The sequence below is a fragment of the Neovison vison genome, chromosome 11, assembly GCF_020171115.1.
Source record: "Neovison vison isolate M4711 chromosome 11, ASM_NN_V1, whole genome shotgun sequence".
NCBI lineage: Eukaryota > Metazoa > Chordata > Mammalia > Carnivora > Mustelidae > Neogale > Neogale vison.
Window position 1 is genome coordinate 112,333,659 of NC_058101.1, and position 18,465 is coordinate 112,352,123.

The 18,465-nt window shown below is 39.8% G+C and overlaps 1 protein-coding gene across 3 annotated transcripts in view; it reads right to left on the reverse strand.

Moving 5' to 3' along the window:
• Positions 1–18,465, reverse strand: part of BMPR1B (bone morphogenetic protein receptor type 1B) — a 109,017-nt gene that overhangs the window by 7,902 nt on the left and 82,650 nt on the right. For all 3 annotated transcript variants that reach the window (XM_044224458.1, XM_044224457.1, XM_044224459.1), the window contains 5 exons: positions 18,304–18,400; positions 17,114–17,252; positions 13,148–13,340; positions 12,067–12,364; positions 1,443–1,618 (listed from right to left, as the gene is read on the reverse strand). In XM_044224458.1, the coding sequence (XP_044080393.1) occupies positions 1,443–1,618; positions 12,067–12,364; positions 13,148–13,340; positions 17,114–17,252; positions 18,304–18,400 (903 nt within the window). The remainder of the gene's footprint in view (positions 1–1,442; positions 1,619–12,066; positions 12,365–13,147; positions 13,341–17,113; positions 17,253–18,303; positions 18,401–18,465) is intronic.

Here is an 18,465-nt window from a genome sequence, read left to right on the forward strand (position 1 = left end):
ATATTTTTGTTAGCTCTTTCCTTCTTCAGAGAAGACGGGAGATTTACTCACTATCTGGTTAGGAAACATTTCCCATGTTAATTTTCATTTTGGAGTTCTCTCACTTGAGAGGAAATGCGTTCTATTTTAAATTAAGCTCAGAATAGGCTCAGAGCTCCCAAGTGATTAGAAGGCATTGTGTCACTACATCACGATCTGTCTCCCAAAGTATAAGTGTCTGGTGATTAACCATCTCTCCTCTCTATTTAAGTCTGAATCTCTCTTTTTTTTTTTTTTTTTTAAGATTTTATTTATTTATTTAACAGAGACACAGCAAAAGAGGGAACACAAGCAGGGGGCATGGGGGAGGGAGAAGCAGGCTCCCTGCAGAGCAGGAAGCCTGATGTGGGGCTCAATCCCAGAACCCTGGGATCATGACCTGAATTGAAGGCAGGCACTTAACTGATTGAGCCACCCAGGTGGCCCTAAATATGAATCTAAATATAAGTTAAGCCTCTACCAACCAAAAGCAAAATATTAAGTAAGAGCTAAGATATACTGAATGCTATTTATGTACCAGGCAGTTTTAATTCTTTTTAATTCACTTCCTTCTTAAGATGAAAGAACGGAAACAAAGCTGAGTCACTTGTCAGGGGCAGGTCCAAGAGTGAATTCCAGTACCAGTTAAGTGTTCACTAGACTTTCAGAACCTCGGGCAAGCTCAAGGTCTCACAAAAGTGAGTTTAAACTGGCCGTGAGAGGCAGCAGCAGCAGTAGCATGGTTTCTAACCAAGCCCGGCCCCGAGTATGACCGTCAACAGGATACTTGTCACTGAAGAGCTGAAGATTCAGCTTCTCACCTAAAAAGTGTTGGAATCTATTTAAAGGCAGAAGACACAACGGTAAACTAAATACAGCAAACAATAATAATGCCTCTGAATATTTAATAATATCTTCTGATATCATCTTACTAGGGAATCCTTGTTTGCAGAAAAATTATCATGACCAGGAGTAACATCCTTATGCTTTAATTTCCTTTTGGATAAAAACTGACGTTTTCAAATTGCTTTATGAAGAAGAGCTATAGAAAGTCAAGTGGGGGGAGGGGTAAAGAAGAGTTATCTCACCCCACATCTCTGTCTCTACCTTCATCTGCAGAGAGGAAGCCACAGGGGATGGGGCACTGGAGCTGGGGATGGGCCCCAGCAGATTGGTGAGAAGCAGGAAAGCAATTAAAATCCTAACTTTTTTTTTTCTAAGGCTGGCTTGTTGGTGAGAAGCACAAAAAGGGGGTCAAATAGAATTCTAAGAGGTTAAATCATTTCCTGGGAGGATTGTGACTGCACTGACAGAAATAAGGTGGAAAATAAAAGAAAATCAGATTTGGGGACAATATGATAACTCCAATTTCTGATCAGAAAGCAAGGATCTCGAGCAGGTGCAACGGCATCACTGTTACTTACCTCCTGATACACATCTCCTAGCAACCTCCCAAAGGATGAGTCCAAAACTGTACATGTCGGCCATAATGTAAGACTGAAAGTGATTTCTATTTAAGCTCTCATCCAACACTTCGGGAGGCATGTAGCGTTTGGTGCCAACTCGGGTGTTGGGTGGAATGTCAACTTCATTCGTATCACTGAAGAAAAAGTAAAGCAAAGCACTATCAGCACTGAAAAGCACCAACACATGACAAATCGAAGTGATTCCTGAACCAGGCTTTCAGGCAAAGGTGAAGGGATATCTTTTTGGGGAATAACGTTTCCCTGAAAAATATTCCTTGCCGAGAGTTATATTAGATATTCACAGGTAAAAACCCAGTGAAGAGGGCAATCAAAGGGAAGCTGCAACATACAAGTTTGCATTGGCATCAAGTATAAACTTGAAATAATTGCTAAGTATCTAGTAAATGTCTACAAAGTATCATCTCCCCCTTCCTATTTTCATAGCATGGCTCTTCAAACTGGCCTAAGTACATGCCAAGGTGGTTTGTTTGAGACAGTATTTTTTAAACCAAGTGTTGCAAGGTTTTTAGAGGTACAAATACCTAAAGGGGGAAGAGAACCAACAAAGACCTGAAACTGTTTTACTCTGATAAGCAGGACCTATGACAAAGCTTTCTATGGTCACCATTATTTCATCAACCAGATAACACGTATTTTTTAATAAAAGGAAGAAAGGAATAACTGAATATAAAACCAGCAGTTCCATCAAAGTTTCAGAACGTGACCCACTTCTTATCATTTCCCCCATCCCTGGGGATGGGTGGATCCCGATCTGCAGGATGGCCCTGGGAACCACCAACTCATCCCAGTGGAGCAGGAGGTAGAGCTCTGCAGGAGACGACTCAAACAGGGAACTAGGGTCTCTCCGTCAGCTGATGATTAAACAAGACGAGATGTGTAATCTCGCAGCCAGGACAACGTGAAGCCCATATCAGAGGCGTCACTGACACTACATCAGTAGAAATCAGTGGAACTAAGGAGAGCAATAAACCCCAGTTTTGAGGTAGAAGCTATCAGACAGAAAAGGGACAAAAAGTTGGGACGCCTGGGTGGCTCTGTTGGTTAAGCGTCTGCCTTTGGCTCAGGTCATGATCTTAGGGTCCTGGGATGGAGCCCCGCATCAGGCTCCCTGCTTGGTGTGAAGGCTTCTCCCTCTCCCTCTGTGATCTCTCTCTCTCTCTCTCTCTCAATTTCTCTGCCAAATAAATAAAAGTCTTCAAAAAAAAAAAAAAAAAAAGGAAAGAAAGAAAGAAAAACAAAAAGGACCAAAAAGTCATTATCAACCAAAGTGTGTGGGAAATTGTGGATAAACCTTGTTATCTCCTGATTCTTGAGAATTTTTTTTTCTTTTCATCACACTCCACTGACTGTCATGCATTTACATGGTTTTTGTTTGTTTGTTTTTACTCAATGAGGAAATTACATATAGCAAATATCACAGTTATCAGGCTGTGCCACAGGCGATACCAAACTTTCCTAAACACTAGTGGCTTTTGGAAAGAATCTCTGGGTTTGATCTTACTGCCTTGATTTCTAGTTTCTGAAGCATAAAATACATATGTCACTTTGGAAAATTTAAAGGATGGCAGATGTCTCTCTGCAGATCTCCAAACTGTTAACATTTACTAAAACGTAGAAAGCTTCATTCTTAGAACAATTTTAAATTCATTTCCAGCTAAAATCTTCAATCTAAAGCCATTACAGCAGACAGGCTCCCTGTATTCTTATTAGGCTCCTCGGGATCTTCTAGGAGCAACTACTTTGAAGAAGCCTTTGTGTTTGGTTGGTTGGTTGTTTTGTTTTTTAAATAAAACTTAAAGTGCACATTTTTTTAAAAGGAAAATAAATAAATAAGCCTTAATCTATAAATGTAGGTCTTAATGTTCTGGGCTCTAAGAGGCTCATTTTCTAGAAAAATGTGAATTCCTCGTATTTACCAGTACAATATAACAGAAAAATGTCATTTGTGTACCTAAATAGTAAATGATAAGGAAAGAAAATGAGCCAAGAAATATCTTCATGATAAAATGGAAAATATCAGATTTAAAAGATGCCACAAAAATTCCATCTTTAATTATACTGACATCTCTTCTGTGAACACATAGTAGGCATTTCATTCATGTGTCATAATTTGTAACTCTGACTCATCAGAGGAAGACAGCAGGTGCCATGGGTACAAAATTCTGGGCTCCATGCCAAGGAACAAATATGGGGTCTTGCAGATGGAAAGAAACTGGTAAAGGGCCTAAATTATATTCATAATAGACATAGACTGGGAAAGGAAACCATGAATAGTCTTAGAACGTGCCCTATAAGAGTATATTTAGGCCAAAGATACACTCTGACCACAGCTAAAGGATAAAGATTTTAGGTGATTCCTTCCCATTCTTACTCTTAGATCCTTTGGGTTTTATTTGGATTTGGAAGGTCAGGAAGGGCGAATAGAATGTGTGACATGGAAACATCTATTGGAAACAGAGCGGTAATTGTTATCTATGATAGAATAAGATCTGTGATGGCCAGACTAGACAGAGTTCATCCCTAAACTCTCATTCCTTCAAACACTGAACAAATACACAATCCAGGATTTTGCTGGTCCATCAGATTCCCAAAAAACAGTTTCCTATACATGCCATGAAGCTTGGCACTACTATCTTTCCTCTACCTTCTTCTCCCCACCCTTGGTGTTGCCTTATTAGTATGTGAATAAACATCTGTCTTCCACCTCAAAGTGTAAACTCCTTGAAGCCTGAATATCTGGTATAATCATCTGGTACAGCCCTAAAAGGTATCATCTCAATCCATCTCCATGTATAATGTGCTTGCACATAGTAGGCAAATAATATATTCTCAGTGGAAGAAAGAAAAGTTTTGTTTGCAGTAAACTTTGCTATGAATACTTGGAAAAGAAATAAAACAATCTCTTTTGTAGGTAGACCATAAAATGAGACGTTACCAATAGGTAAAATGATAAATAGAATTTTGTTAAGTCAATTTTGTAAAAGATTACTATGAACCTAATGGCAAATGCCTTTAGCTCTACATTTAAATGACAAACATGTTAATTATAAGTAATTCATATCTGATGTTATGAAGGGTCAGAGTCTCCAAGACATACAGCTCCATCCCTTCTTCTCTCAGGAGTGTTTCTATACTGGAAAGTAATTAAACTGCATTTCTCTCTCAGGTTCTCAGTAACATTATCTTACCTGTTCCCAAATTAGGGCAGAGGAAAAACTAAGCTTGTTAATCTTCAAGAGCAAAAATAAAAGCCAGAGATATTAAATGCTGGGGCACCAAGAACAAAGGGAGAAAAAGAGGCTCTAAGAGTCTGATGGTGCAGGGCACATAAGAAGAAGGTATTAAGTCACTGAAGGAAAGGAGCAAGGAGGAAGAAGAAAGCAGGAAAGGACAGGGTGCCTTCAGCTTTTCCTTGCTTTCTTGTCCATGAAAGGGCCGGAGGAGTGAGAAACAAGGTTCCTTAGAAAAGATGGATATTGCACAAGGAGGGCAGAACCAGAGAAATGAACTCCAAGTGCACAAATAACCCTTAATGCTGGGGAGGCTACACATCCATGTGGTCGAGGCATAGAATCACACAGAGCAAAAATGAGCATCAGCCTCAGGATAATGGCTACTTCTGGGACTGATAAAGGGGAATAAAATAGGGAGAATGCAAAGGGCTATCTTCAACACAAAGAAGACCAGATAAAAATAAGGCAAATTGTTGACTTTGTCCACATTATAAATGTTATCTGAGTGCCTTACTATCTGTTATACTTTTATGTACATAGATTTCATTTAAGATATTATAAATAAGGATCAGGAACAAGAAAAATGTACATTTCAAGAGTTAAGGGATAGATAGGTTGGTGGCATAAGGCTCTGAAGAGCAAAAGACATCTAAAGAAAGTGGAGAAAAATACAGAGAAGATGGGTTTCTACCAAGGAGAACTGAAAATAGTCCATCAAAAGCATGGATGTCACATTCACCATGGAAGAAACATGATCACTCTCCTCCCTTCCCTTGGAGAAGCGTTGGAAATAATATGCAAAGGGCTAAAGACAGAAAAACTGAGTTTAGAGTACCACGGGGGTAGGTATTTTTGTCCACATATACTTTTATAATTAACACTTCCACTAAATCCCACATGGCTTTTGTCCCTGTTAATGTGAATAGCAGTATAATAAAGATTTCCGTAGAACTGGAAAAACATAAAAACATAATCTGAACAAAATAAACTAAATGAAGTGATGTTAGGCACACTCCTCATCAGGAAAAAAAAATGATTTATAATCTTATATTAGTGGGTGTTTTTCTTTATGAACTTTAGAGACAACGGGCTGGGGCAGGATTAAATAAAAAATTAAAATACCTATGATTTTCTGAGTAAAAAACAGTAATTTGGAAGAATCGGAGAATAAGGCAAATCAATTAAGGAGAAAACGGGTTCTCCCTTTTGACTTAGGGTCATGACAAGATGTTAAGCTCCTGTAGAAAGCAAAAGTCTGAAAAATGTTCCAGTAGCATGAATTTTATGGCTAACCATACCCGAGTAAAACTCTCTTCAACTTTGTGTTGATGGTATTTGCGGAAGAGAAGCATCAGCAACTACACCACATGGAAAAGGCACAACAAAGACCGAGGGTGGCAGGACGAGAGGAACACGGCTCCTTAGAATCCCCAGATGCTGTGAGGGACACGGAGTTCCCTACTGGAGTAGGTAGGATTAGGGGTGATAAAGGGCATTTTTATATGAATCTCAAAATGCAGGATGCCCTCAGCTAGGATTTCATAAGGAGGTATGAAAACAAACTTTGTATTGCTGACCAAAGTCCCCCGGATGATGAAGAAAATGCCAGCATGGTGACGTGGGAAGTCAACAGCCATGAACAAAGGGTCTTCAAGTGTACAGGCACCATACACGTGAGTGGCTCTTCTCCTCCCGCGGGGACACAAAGTCAGTGAGAGTTCTCAAGGCAAGTGCTCTAGGCAGGGGGAGGGCAGCGAGGAAGACAGCGTGAGACAGTGACAGCCAGAAAAGAGAAGAAGAGAAGGAAATTAAATGATACAAAACTAAGACTCTCCTCCTCGGAAGGTGACAAGGAAGGCTTAAAAAGTAGGGGACAGTGGAAGCGATGGGACCTGCTGGGAGACTGATGTTGTCACTGACATGGTTTAGAACTTGGGCACACAGTTATCATTTTAATTGGTTTTATTGTCGATAGACAGTGCAACTCCCTGCCTACCGCGTACACTCAGGTGGGCTTCCAGCAGTGTCTGCCTGGGTCTGGCCCTGGTGCCCAGAGTGGCACAGGTGCCTCGCAGGTGTTAAAGTAACCAACAGAGGGAACCGCAGAGCTCCTATGAATCCAGAAAGGCTGAAAGTAGAGCTTCCAGCCAGGAGCCTGTGAGGCCTGGAGAAAGAACATGGGCAAAAAGCACGAGACTGGGGAACAAGACGTGCCTCATGCTCTCAACCATGATGCACCAGAGGAAAGGCATGCGAAAGTTCTTTATTTTGGTGGTAGAATATAATAAAGTGGACTTTTAAAAATAGATTTTTAAAAATAAAAATAAAATAGATTTTTTAAAAATAGAGTCTTTGTCTTAACTTTGTTTTGAGTTAAATTTTTCATGTCAGTTAAACCTCCTAAGGAGAAATGCATAGCAGGAATTCTTGCAAGAAGGATTATGTAAAGGAGAAAGCCACTGGTACAGCACAGCGCACTTTCCCACTGGACCATCAGCTGCAGGGAGAGTTGCATGAAAGTCACACGCAGAGCCCACTGTGGTCATGAGTGACCGACAGGGGAAGCGAGGTGTTAGATCCAAACGAGGCAGCTCTACCTCGTTGAGCCTTGGCACACATATGGGTGGTCTTCTGCTGGGTGTTGCTGGTTGTCTAAAAGGGAGAGAAAAAAAGGGGGAGAGAGGGAGAAGGGAGGTAAAAAGGTAATAGAGGAAGAAGAGAAGCAAACATCGTACACCTTTAATAAGCTACAAAGCTTTTTAAAAAATAAGAACTGAGGGGCGCCTGGGTGGCTCAGTGGGTTAAAGCCTCTGCCTTCGGCTCAGGTCATGGTTCGTGGTCCTGGGACCGAGCCTCACATCAGGCTTTCTGCTCAGCAGGGAGCCTGCTTCCTCCTCTCTCTCTGCCTGGCTCTCTGCCTACTTGTGATCTCTCTCTGTCAAATAAATAAATAAAATCTTAAAAAAAAAAAAAAAAAAAAAAGAACTGAGCTTTAAAGAACAAGGGAAGAAGGGCAGGGGACAGAAGACAGGTGAGGGCACCACTAGTTGGTTCCAGGCTTGAAACTGAGCTCTGAAATTAACTCCCTGTGAAATACACCAGAGACTACAGAACCTCAGACTACAGCCTGAGCAACCACGAGAGACTGTTGTGAGCCTCCAGAAGAAGGGGCTGTGCGCACCCCCTGGTGTTTCTTGGAGCATCTGGTAAGTGGCTGATTGGCTGCCTTCCACTCTGCCCAGTCAGATGCTAACCAGTGAGCAGAGTTTTCTGCTGCACTTTCGAAAGGACTCAATGCTTCAGTGATTTCTGCAAAACAGAACTCTAGAACTAAAGACCCTTCAAAAGAAAGTGCAGAGGCTGCAGAAATCTTGACTGAACGTGCTGACCCAGCCGCTAATTTGTTTAGTTCTCGGCCTCTGGAGAGTCTTTAGGCGTGTCACTTTTTGAAAATGCCACTAAGTACGCAAAGGGGAAGCAGGGCTAGTAGTCAGGGCCTGAGAAAGACGCTGGAGAAATGCTCTGCCCTCTGGGCTGGGCCACCCCACCTCCTCACCTTTTGGACAACCTGACAATCATCAGCTGTGAGATCTGTGTTGGAGAAGCCCTAAACCAGGACTTAAGTTCCCCATAAGAAAATATGATTCTGACACTGGTGAACCAGTGGGGCTGCTTGATCCTCCAAAGTAAAAAGATCTCTGAGTTCCTTTAAGGGATTTCATGGGTCACTATTCTCCTCCCCAGAGAGATCTGGGATTAGGATGATGTCTGCTACAACATCACCGCGACTAAATCTCTGTTGGGCAGGAAATACATCACCACTTACATCATTTTTGAGAGAGTGCATGAAAAAAATGCATATAGGATTTTTAAAAAATTACATAAGCAGGAAATCTCTAAAGTACAGTCCGCTCTCCCTGTGGCTCTCAACTTCCCTGGAAACCTCCCAGAAATTACTTAAAAGCCTGAGAGAACACTTACCATGTAGAGACCATGGTAAAGATTCAATTCTCACAGGAAGTTCACTTATGAAGTCCGAGAACTCCACACTGGGTTAGTTTTGACCCCACCTGTAATCAGATCTCTGACTATCTCTGTGTGTGCAGTGCCCTCAAACAGGAAAATCAGGAAAAGAACGAAAACCAAAGAAACATAAAAGGCAAGGTTTAAAAGCAAGGCTCAAACATCGAGAAGAGCAGAGTTCCTTTGAAACACAGAAAATAAAATGTGAAAAGGGCCTCTGAACTTATCAAAGGCAACCTCCATTTAACAGAAGGAAACTGAGGCCCAGAACAGTAAGTGGCCCCACAGCTACTCTCTCGCCATATGAGGTCTGTGCCTCCAACAGCCACAGTTTCGCATTCGAGAGAGTATCCTCAAGCTTTGCTCTCTTGCTGAATGGTCAATATATGCCAAACATATCTCTGAATCATCCCTTAAAAAATTCCCCTCCACTTTCTAGAATCAGGGTTTGCATGAAATTTGAGAGGTCATTACGTTCATTCTCCTTACATTCAGCAGAGCTGAGTTTCAGAAATATAATACTCGCTTCCTTGCTTGTTTAAAGGTCTATAGAGAAGGAAAGTTCTCATTTACTTTGATATTGCCAAGATGTATCGATTCAAAACAATGTGGAAATACCTTTTACGGATAGTTCACTATGTCATGTCAAATGCGAAATACATTAATTAATCTGGCCTGGGCCTCTCTCTCAAGATGTCCAAGGACAAGTAGGCAAAAGGAGGCTTGCACTAAATACTTACAGTATCAGGCAGACAAGGGCCAGGAAATTACTGCAGGAGTAGAGAAGATGATGTCATTATTCCTAGCTGGGGGATGGGTAAAGGGACGTAAAGGCAGCTTTGAGACTGGATTAGGGTACAAGGAGAAGCAAGGAAATTCCAAACTATAGACTGTTCAATCAAATGCAAGGCAGTAGCAAACAAGGAATTCATATGGAGAAACACAAATACTTCAGTTCTGCAAAAGAAAGCATGTAAGTTGGAGGGTTTACAAGATATAAAACTAGGAAAGTAGGTTTAATCCAGACTGCATAGAACCTCTGGAGCTAAGAAAAGATGCTTTTTCTTTCTTCATCCTGTAATTCACAAAGAATCATTTATCTGACATTATACATAATTTTGAAGCAACGCCTAAGTAATGGGCACCAAGGAAAGGCACTAGGGATGTAAATTTGAGAAAAAAAAACATGGTATCCACCTTCATGGAACTTAGTCTTCATTGGGAATGACAGAGACGTAGGCAATGATTACTGAACAAGAGAGTGAGAAAGGTCAGGACAGTGTGCCCACGGTTACAGGGGAAGGCAGAAGGCCAACTAAAATTCAGATTTGGAAGGGAACAATAGGAGGTATCCCATAGTAGTTTACCTAAACAGAAGAAGAAATGCTGGGTATTCATGTAATGTTAAAAGCGTGTTAAACACACTTCAAGGTGTGTTTAGACTATAAACTATATTTGAACCCCAAGCTATAGGAAACTATGAAATTATCTTCCCATCCAAAATTACATTTCAAGAAGATAAATCTGGCAGCATGATGGAGGGGAAAATGAAAATAGGAAAAACAAAGAGCAGGTAACAACAAAATGCTTTACTTCAGAATCTAGAAAACCGACCAAGGACCCAAACTGAAAGAAGTTCAAATGGGAATGTCACAGAGAGAGAATTCATTCAGCTGAGCAAACCAAAATCTTAAGGAACAAAGGAAATGTCAGGCACCTCACAATTTAGAATGGATCAACCAAAACTGGGAGCAAGAAAGAAAAAGCAGACCCAGCAGGAAATCTAGCAGTAGGGAAATATGTAAAAGGTTCACAGAGAACAGAACCCACAGAGAAAGAAAGTGAACCTGGAAAAAAGGCACATCAAGAAAACAGCAGGAAGAAAGGTTTGTGCTCTTTGGAAGGTGGAATGACAAAAGGAAAGGCTCCTGGTGACAAAGACCAACGGTATCCCTCAAAAAAAGCAGCTCAGGAGAGATGGGAGCAGAAGACACAAAATCACAAGATATTGTGAATTACTGGATTGTGAAAGCTGATTCCTCTTTGGAACTCTCAAGAAATTTAACATAGGAGGACAGAAGAGAGGCTGCTTATGTGAGAAGAATCATGGGATTTTTTTTTTTTTTTTTTGTAGAGGAGACTTGAAAAAGGCTATAGGTCAGAAAAAAGAATTCATGAGAGAGAGAGGATTTATTCCTCCGATTGACAGGAGGTTCTTATTTCTAACTGAAATCTATAATCCAGATCATTTGATTTTAAAGATGAGAACATCTAATTTACCATCCTTTAAATGGTGAAGGCCTTCCCGTATTTGGGGCCTGTTATTAAATCACACCTGGGTCTTCACCTCTGGGTAAAAATACCAATCCATTAGTCCTTCCTCATGAGTTTTATTTTCCATATGTTTAATCATCTCCACGGCTTTTCCTCTGTGCTCTTCTCCATATTTTATCAAGTCTTCTTTGGGATTTAAAAAAAACATAAAAAAAAAAACAAAAAAAAAAAACAAACCAGAAGAGAATGCAGCAATTAAATAAAGGCTAAGCCTAGACTGAGTTTTTAAAAAGGCAGTTACAGGATGATCCCTCTATGCCAGTAGTTTGCAAACTCTTTGTTTTGCTTTCAAAGCAAAGGAATCATTTCTTCTAACTAAGTCCTCTGCAAGATAGAATGGGCTGCTCCCTTCAGAAGGAGGGTGGGCAAAAGAGAGCCTAACGCACTGGGCAGTCCTCCTCCCCATTCCTTAGAAGCTACTGCTGTCACTTCCAGCCAACCCGGGGTCTGAAATCACTGTTTTGTGACATACGATGCTGTATGTGTCCCGGTGTCATATTCGCTGTGTAAGTCACAGTAGAGCAGTGCCGAACGCTCAGTGTGCGGTTTGTTAGTTTCTCAGAATATCTATGCAAGTTATCTTTTTTATATCATGTAAAAAAAAAAAAAACTGCCTTTATCACTATATAACACATAGATTTATACTAAAACCTTTTCCTACTTACAAATGCTAAGCAGAAGCCTCACCAAATCATCCCAGACACGAGAGACCTCTTTTCTAAAGAGCTGAAAGAGAGCAGCAAACCAAATGCAAACTCTGGAAGCCAGGTCACTGATGAGCACAGACACCACAGGACACAAATACATGTTCCTTCAAATAAACGTTTCTTTTTCCCTCCCAAGAAATGTCATCATTAATAAAACTCCTTCTCTACTAAATACCCTAGAAGCACTGCGCTCCAGAATGCACAAGCTGTAAAAAGTGATAGAAAAGAATCACACAAAGTATATTTGTTCACTTCGGTACTAACCTAATAAATTTAACAGCCAGGCCCAGGTCAGCTATACAACAAGTTCCATTTTTCTTCACCAGGATGTTCTTACTTTTCAGGTCTCGGTGGGCGATTGCCGGTTTGCCTTGGGTGCTAAAGATTTCTGTGTGTAAGTGACATAGGCCACTGACGGAAGAATAGGCTAACTTCAGCATCGATTTTGTATCGAGGGTGGTGGACTTCAGGTAATCATAGAGGGAACCATTTTCATGATAGTCTGTGATTAGGTACAACTGGGTCCAGGACCCTGTCCCTTTGATATCTGCAGCAATGAACCCTAAAAGGAAGAAAGACAAAAAGGTTTGAACCCAAACATGTTCTGAACAATATCAAGGATAATTCATACCCCCAAACATCATTCTTTGTCACAGGTGTCTTTGTTGGGCATTTCATGCGGCTTTACGACTATGCCCGTGACAGTACTGAATTATTAAAACCAATTAAAGGCAATCAAAACAGTCGAGGGAGAGAGCATTAAGAGTCTGTACTGGAAAACATGATCCCTTCCTGCTCGGTAGTTGATATTTGAGTTATTTTTATGGTCACAGTAAAGAGCTCAGGCATCCCGTAGTTATACATAAGACACTGTTTACAAAACAGGGTCTTGAGTCGGGGCACACACGCTTTCTACTTGACTGATTCAGCTACATCATTGCTAATTTGAGAGACTTTTTTTTTTTTTTTAAAAACTCAGTTCTCCATATATAAACTCTGACTATATATAAACCCTGCAGATAAAACCTCTAGAACTTTTCACAACATTTAACTGTGTGCTCCTTCAAATCCCTAAGAAACCCTAAGAAATGCTGGTGTTACATTTGCATTTCCTGTCCCTGAAGAAAAACACGGCCCATTTCCAGCCCAGGAATCATTCACAGAAATGCCTTAGTCATTCCTCCTGTGAGGTCTCCCATTAGAGGCTTGTGACGTTCTTGGGCTCAGGCCAAGAAGCCAACGTCTATATATTTCATAACAGGTCTAGACAGATGAGTTCATGGGCAGATGTGAACAGAAACTGGAGGAAAGCGAGGGAACCCTGAACACTGCCACACCGACTCACCCAGAATGTTTTCATGCCTCATCAACACTGTCTGATATATTTCTGTCTCTCGGAACCAGCTGGCTTCCTCTGTGGTGAAGAACACTTTCACAGCTACCTTTTCGCCACGCCACTTTCCCATCCAAACTTCCCCATAGCGACCTTTTCCAATCTGTTTCACCATCTGAATCTGCTTAGCTATAGTCCTTTGGACCTGTTAAATCCCAAAACACACTGTTAGTGTATTCACAGCACTACAGATTTGTTTAATCTTCTTCTTTTTTTTTTTTCCTCCAGAGAAGACACAATTACTGCACGCAAAATATATTTAGCTGGTAGTTTTTCTTTATATAGACACGTTACTTGTATTCATTTATGTTACCCCCTTTTAAATGTATTTGAAACTGATTGTGGGTTCTGAATGTTTGAATTATTGCTTCCACATTAAATATTTCCTCTTACCTATTATAATATTCGGGGGGGGGGGGAAGCCCTGAATGGTTTCACAGTCATTAGCAGAATAGAATACTTTTCACTTCCACTTCTGCAGTGGGACCCTGTGAAGGGACTCATCCACTATGCACTTGACTGTGGATAAAATACAATGAAATAAACTTGTAAAGCATTGTTGGACACCCCCCAAAATAAAGGGAATCTCCCAGTAGAAAAGGGAGGATGGGGGGAGGGCGGGGAGAGGGAGGGAGGGAAGAGCTGAGGTCAGAGCAGGGAACAGTATGCATTAAGAACCCGCAAAAAGCTAGGTTGCTATCTGGGAAAGGAAGAACACCAGCGCTGGGATCCGGCATCGAAACCCTGAACTCCTTAAAAGTAAAGAAACTGAACCTGGGCTTCAACATGAAGCTGGGACCATGGAGGGACACTAAATTTGCCAGAGGTTGGTAGCACACCAAGGCTCCCAGCAAAAACAAATACAAATCCTCTCCTGAGAATCTTATTGGCCACCACTGCGGCCAGATGCATTAGATACCTTGAAGGAACTCTTGCCACCACACAACTTGATTATGGTAAAATATAAGAAATAAAAAACTAATGAATTATTGACCTCACAAAGGAATACAGGAAATTCCCCATGGCAGGGAGGAAAGGGTTAGGAAGGGGAGGGAGAGGAGAAGGGAGAGGAGGGGAGGGGAGGAGGGGAGGGAAGTACGCGGAGGGAAGGAAGGAAGGGAGAGAGGAAAAGAAGACCCCATGGAATAAATTCCTTAAATCAAAAGGAAACAGCCATCATAAATGAGAGTCAAGAAAAACAACCCAAGGAGGTTGAACCTCATCAGATTACAGATACTAGAATTCTCAGCTATAGAATGCCAAGGGACACTAAATGCAATATGTAAAGAAACAGAAGATAAAATGAAAAGAAGGAAACAGCAAGAAATTGTTGAAAATTAAATGATGAAGTGGAACGGTTACTTGCCAAGGCCAAGAATGTAAACTGGACAGGTAGAGGAAAAAGAGGTTAGATTTGGAGAGAAAGTTAAGCTGGAAGAGCGCTGTGAAGACTTAGAGAGAGAGGCAGAGCAAGGAGAGAGAAAATAGGCAAGGAAGTGGCCTGCAGGTCAAATGTCCCTTCACATATGACTGCAGCCCATCCGCACTCACAGCAGAATATCTGAAGAACTCCATGACTGACATGGCTGAATCCTGGTGACAACGGGCCTAACTCGGGAAGCATATATAAGGATCCTAGCACAGAACTCTTAGAAGATCTGTTCAGAAAACTGGAATGCACTCTTCGCAGAGATAGGCTTCCCATCAAGTAAAACTGCAGTGTTTCCTTCCGTTTTTACACTTTGAAGAACTATGTGATCTACAGTGAGTCCACCCAGATAACCCACAGTAATATCACCTCAAGGCAAGCTGACCAGCAGCCAGTAAGTCTCCTTTGCCAGGTAAAATAGCAGATTCTGGGAATTAGGCCATTTGGGGGGTCATTAGAATGCCTACATGCAGATGTCTACCAGGGAGGTGGGTCCTGTATTTGCATAATAGATGATTTTATTAATTCAAGAGGTAATACTAACCACTGCCAGAGCCATTAACAGCACCAATATCAGACTGAAAGCTTTTTGAGGAAAGATAAAATCTTTTTTTTTAAAATGTTATCTTCTAAAAAGAAGGATTAAAAAATCAAGAAGCGTTGCTGACATGCAATTCAGCCACTTAGTCTGAAGGAAGTAAGGAACAATTTAGGAGTCAAACATGCCATACAAGGAAATGTTCAGTGTATTTCCATTTTCCAAATGGGGGAACAGAAGCATCAAAAGCACTAAGCACTAAGCAGAGGGGAGCCAAATCTGCTATCAGTTAAATTACGGACTTGAGAGGAAACTTCCCACATTTATTACAGAAATATTATATTGAATCTACAGATGTTACAAAGCATTGCTTATGTAAATCTATGGAGCATTTCCTAACACAAACAGTTTTGCATTTGCTTCTTTTCTAGCAATAATATATCTTCTTATAATTTAATGAACGTACTAATGGAATTGGCAATGCTTAAAAGACTAGGAATTTATCTCAAAGATAAAAAGTGTCACTAAATTATATTCAGAAATTTAAAGTGTACTTTTGGTTTGAGACTTATCGTAACATCTAAGGAGGAAAACACTGGCAAACAAGCAGATTTCAGTTCTGAGAGCATAAACATCTGATTTATTAATACTAGAAAGAATTTTCATATTTGTACTTTTCTTTATAAAAAAAATTACAATCCAGGTTTCTAAATGTGAGAATTGTATCTGCTATATATTAAATTAAAAAAGTTTGATAATAAAACTTCTACATTAAAAAAAAAAATCTACATCCTAAGTAGTATCAGTTGGCTCGTAATGACTACCTCACTACTTGTTTTCTGTCCTATCACCCAGTGAGGACATATTAATCAAAGAGAACATTGTTTCACTTATGCAAGATGGGTCAGGCCTAGGGATCTGCTGCACAGCATAGTGCCTACAATTAACAGCAGGGTGTTGTATTCTTAAAATTGAAAGAGTAGATCTTATGTTATGTGTTCTTACATGTAAAATAAAAAAAGAACAAAAAATAAAGAGGGCAGAAGGAAACACTTGCAGATTATGGATATGCTCATGGCATAAGTTGGGGGTATAGTTTCACTGATGTATACTTATCCCTAAACTCTTCCAGCTGCACATACCAAATACATACTTCTATACATTAAATACATACAGGTTTCCTATCTCAATAAAGTTATAATTCTTACCTTGAGATTAAAAAAAAATTGTTTTTAGTACTAAAATAAAAGGTCACCAAAACAATCAAGTAAACATGATATTCAAAGTCAGAACCAGACAATAAAGATGAGGCAAATTTAAAAAAAGAAAAAGATGAGGAAAATCAATCTTAAGAGTTTGTGAAGGAAAATAGTTCCATTAAAATTGTTATTTTCCATCCCATCAATCTTTTTGCATGGTCTATAAAGGAACCAAATGCTTTTTTCATTAAAACAAGTGCCTTGGATGCGTTCTATGTTTTCTTCAAGGTTGGCAGTGCGGACCATCAGAAAATTAAATCTCTCATGAATGGAAAAGCCAGGACTTCTCCCTGAAACATAAGCTCTCCAGCTGAAAAGCAGTATTCTTCCCCTGTAGAAATACTCGGATCCCAGTCGATTGTAATACTTTTGCCTTCAAACACCAAGCCAAAGTTCGGTAATGCTATCCTTACTGAAAACAGAGGGGAGATGGTCCCACGTTTACTGTTTTCTAATCTGCTCCTTATCAGAATGTCTAACCATACACTTACATTAAAAAACAATCACCTTACCCCTATTATGTCAAAATGTTATCAGGAAGCCCTGCATCTGAGATCTGATGTCTAATTCACTACGCAGAGCTCCTCTTTGTCCGCTACCCTATCCGGTTTCAGTAAAATGAAACCCTGTGGTTATCCACATTTCTTCTCAGAAGGCATTTCCTTTAAATTTGAGACATGTTCTTCTCATACCAGCAGAGGGAGGCCTGATCCACTTCCTGAGCTTTGAGACTGCTCAATTAAGTCTCTCAGGGATTCTCCAGGAGGAATGTACGTTTCATCCTGCTCTAACCCAATGCTGTACCGAGGTCTGGTTTCTTGTCTTTTATACCTAAAGATGCACAGAAGAAGGTAATTAAGATACTGAGTTGCAGCAATGGGAGTAAAACACTGCAGATAATACAGTAATCACAGCAGATTTCATTTTAGCACAAAAGAAGATACATTTTTAGAATTTATTACCCTTCATTATCATTTCTAAAATACAAATCGTAATTATTTTGCTAACCTATTTTTAAGTCAACTACATGTTTTTACTTGATCTCAACCATCTATAATTCTTCTCCATTCAACGGCCTATTTACTGGCAAGGATTCCAAAAATATTTCTATATAGCTTCAATACTCATTCCCTAAAATTTTTCCCTTTAAGGTCTTTAATTAAAGATGAATATTTAGGATTTACAGAAGACATAAAAGCTAACTCTCTCACCTCAGGCAATGTATAAAGCAATACTATAAATAAATGAAATAAATTTCAACTTTAGAAACATTTTGTCAATAATTATGCTTCCAATTAGAAATGAAATTACTTGAATCAACTCCTACTTGCAGAACAGTATCATAAATGAGTGTTAAAAAAAGCAAATGTAAAAATTTAAACATCCTTGATATATCACAGAATAGAAAATAAGTTCTTAGGTGTATGAAAATAATTCATAACTGTCACTTAACTTCAATAGTCAAGTTTATTTTATCTGAATATCTAATTTATAAATTAGTTGAAAATTCTTCCATATTAAGAGGAAATTGTTAGCTTTGGAAATAAAGGATTACTGGAGTGATTCTCAGTTCAACACGGCCATTTCTCCACCCAAAATCAAACCTTAGTAACAACTAGATCCTGAATTTCTTAACTATCCTAAATTCCCTAAGAGTGAAATTTACCTCGGTGTCTTTGATGTCTGGAGCAGAAATGAGACAGCTATCTATTAATAGCTTCATTAAGACAAATATCTATCAATAGCCACTGATATTATCAGGGAAATCTTAAGATTTAATTAAGTCAAAGAAAGCTGTGGTGAAAAACGTCAACTGGTAGAACAGTCATGTGAGGCCAGTATTTTAAACTCAAAATTCTACATCTAGATGTTGGAAACTTACCTGAAGTAACAGAATAAAATAATAAGGACCAATAGCAAACTACAGACGGTTACAGATATAAGTAAGGCCTTCTGGTGTATAGGTCCGTCAACAAAATCTGAAATTAAAAAGAAAAGGAGCCATAATACGGAGGATATTTTCACTTGAAAATTAGGAAGCAAC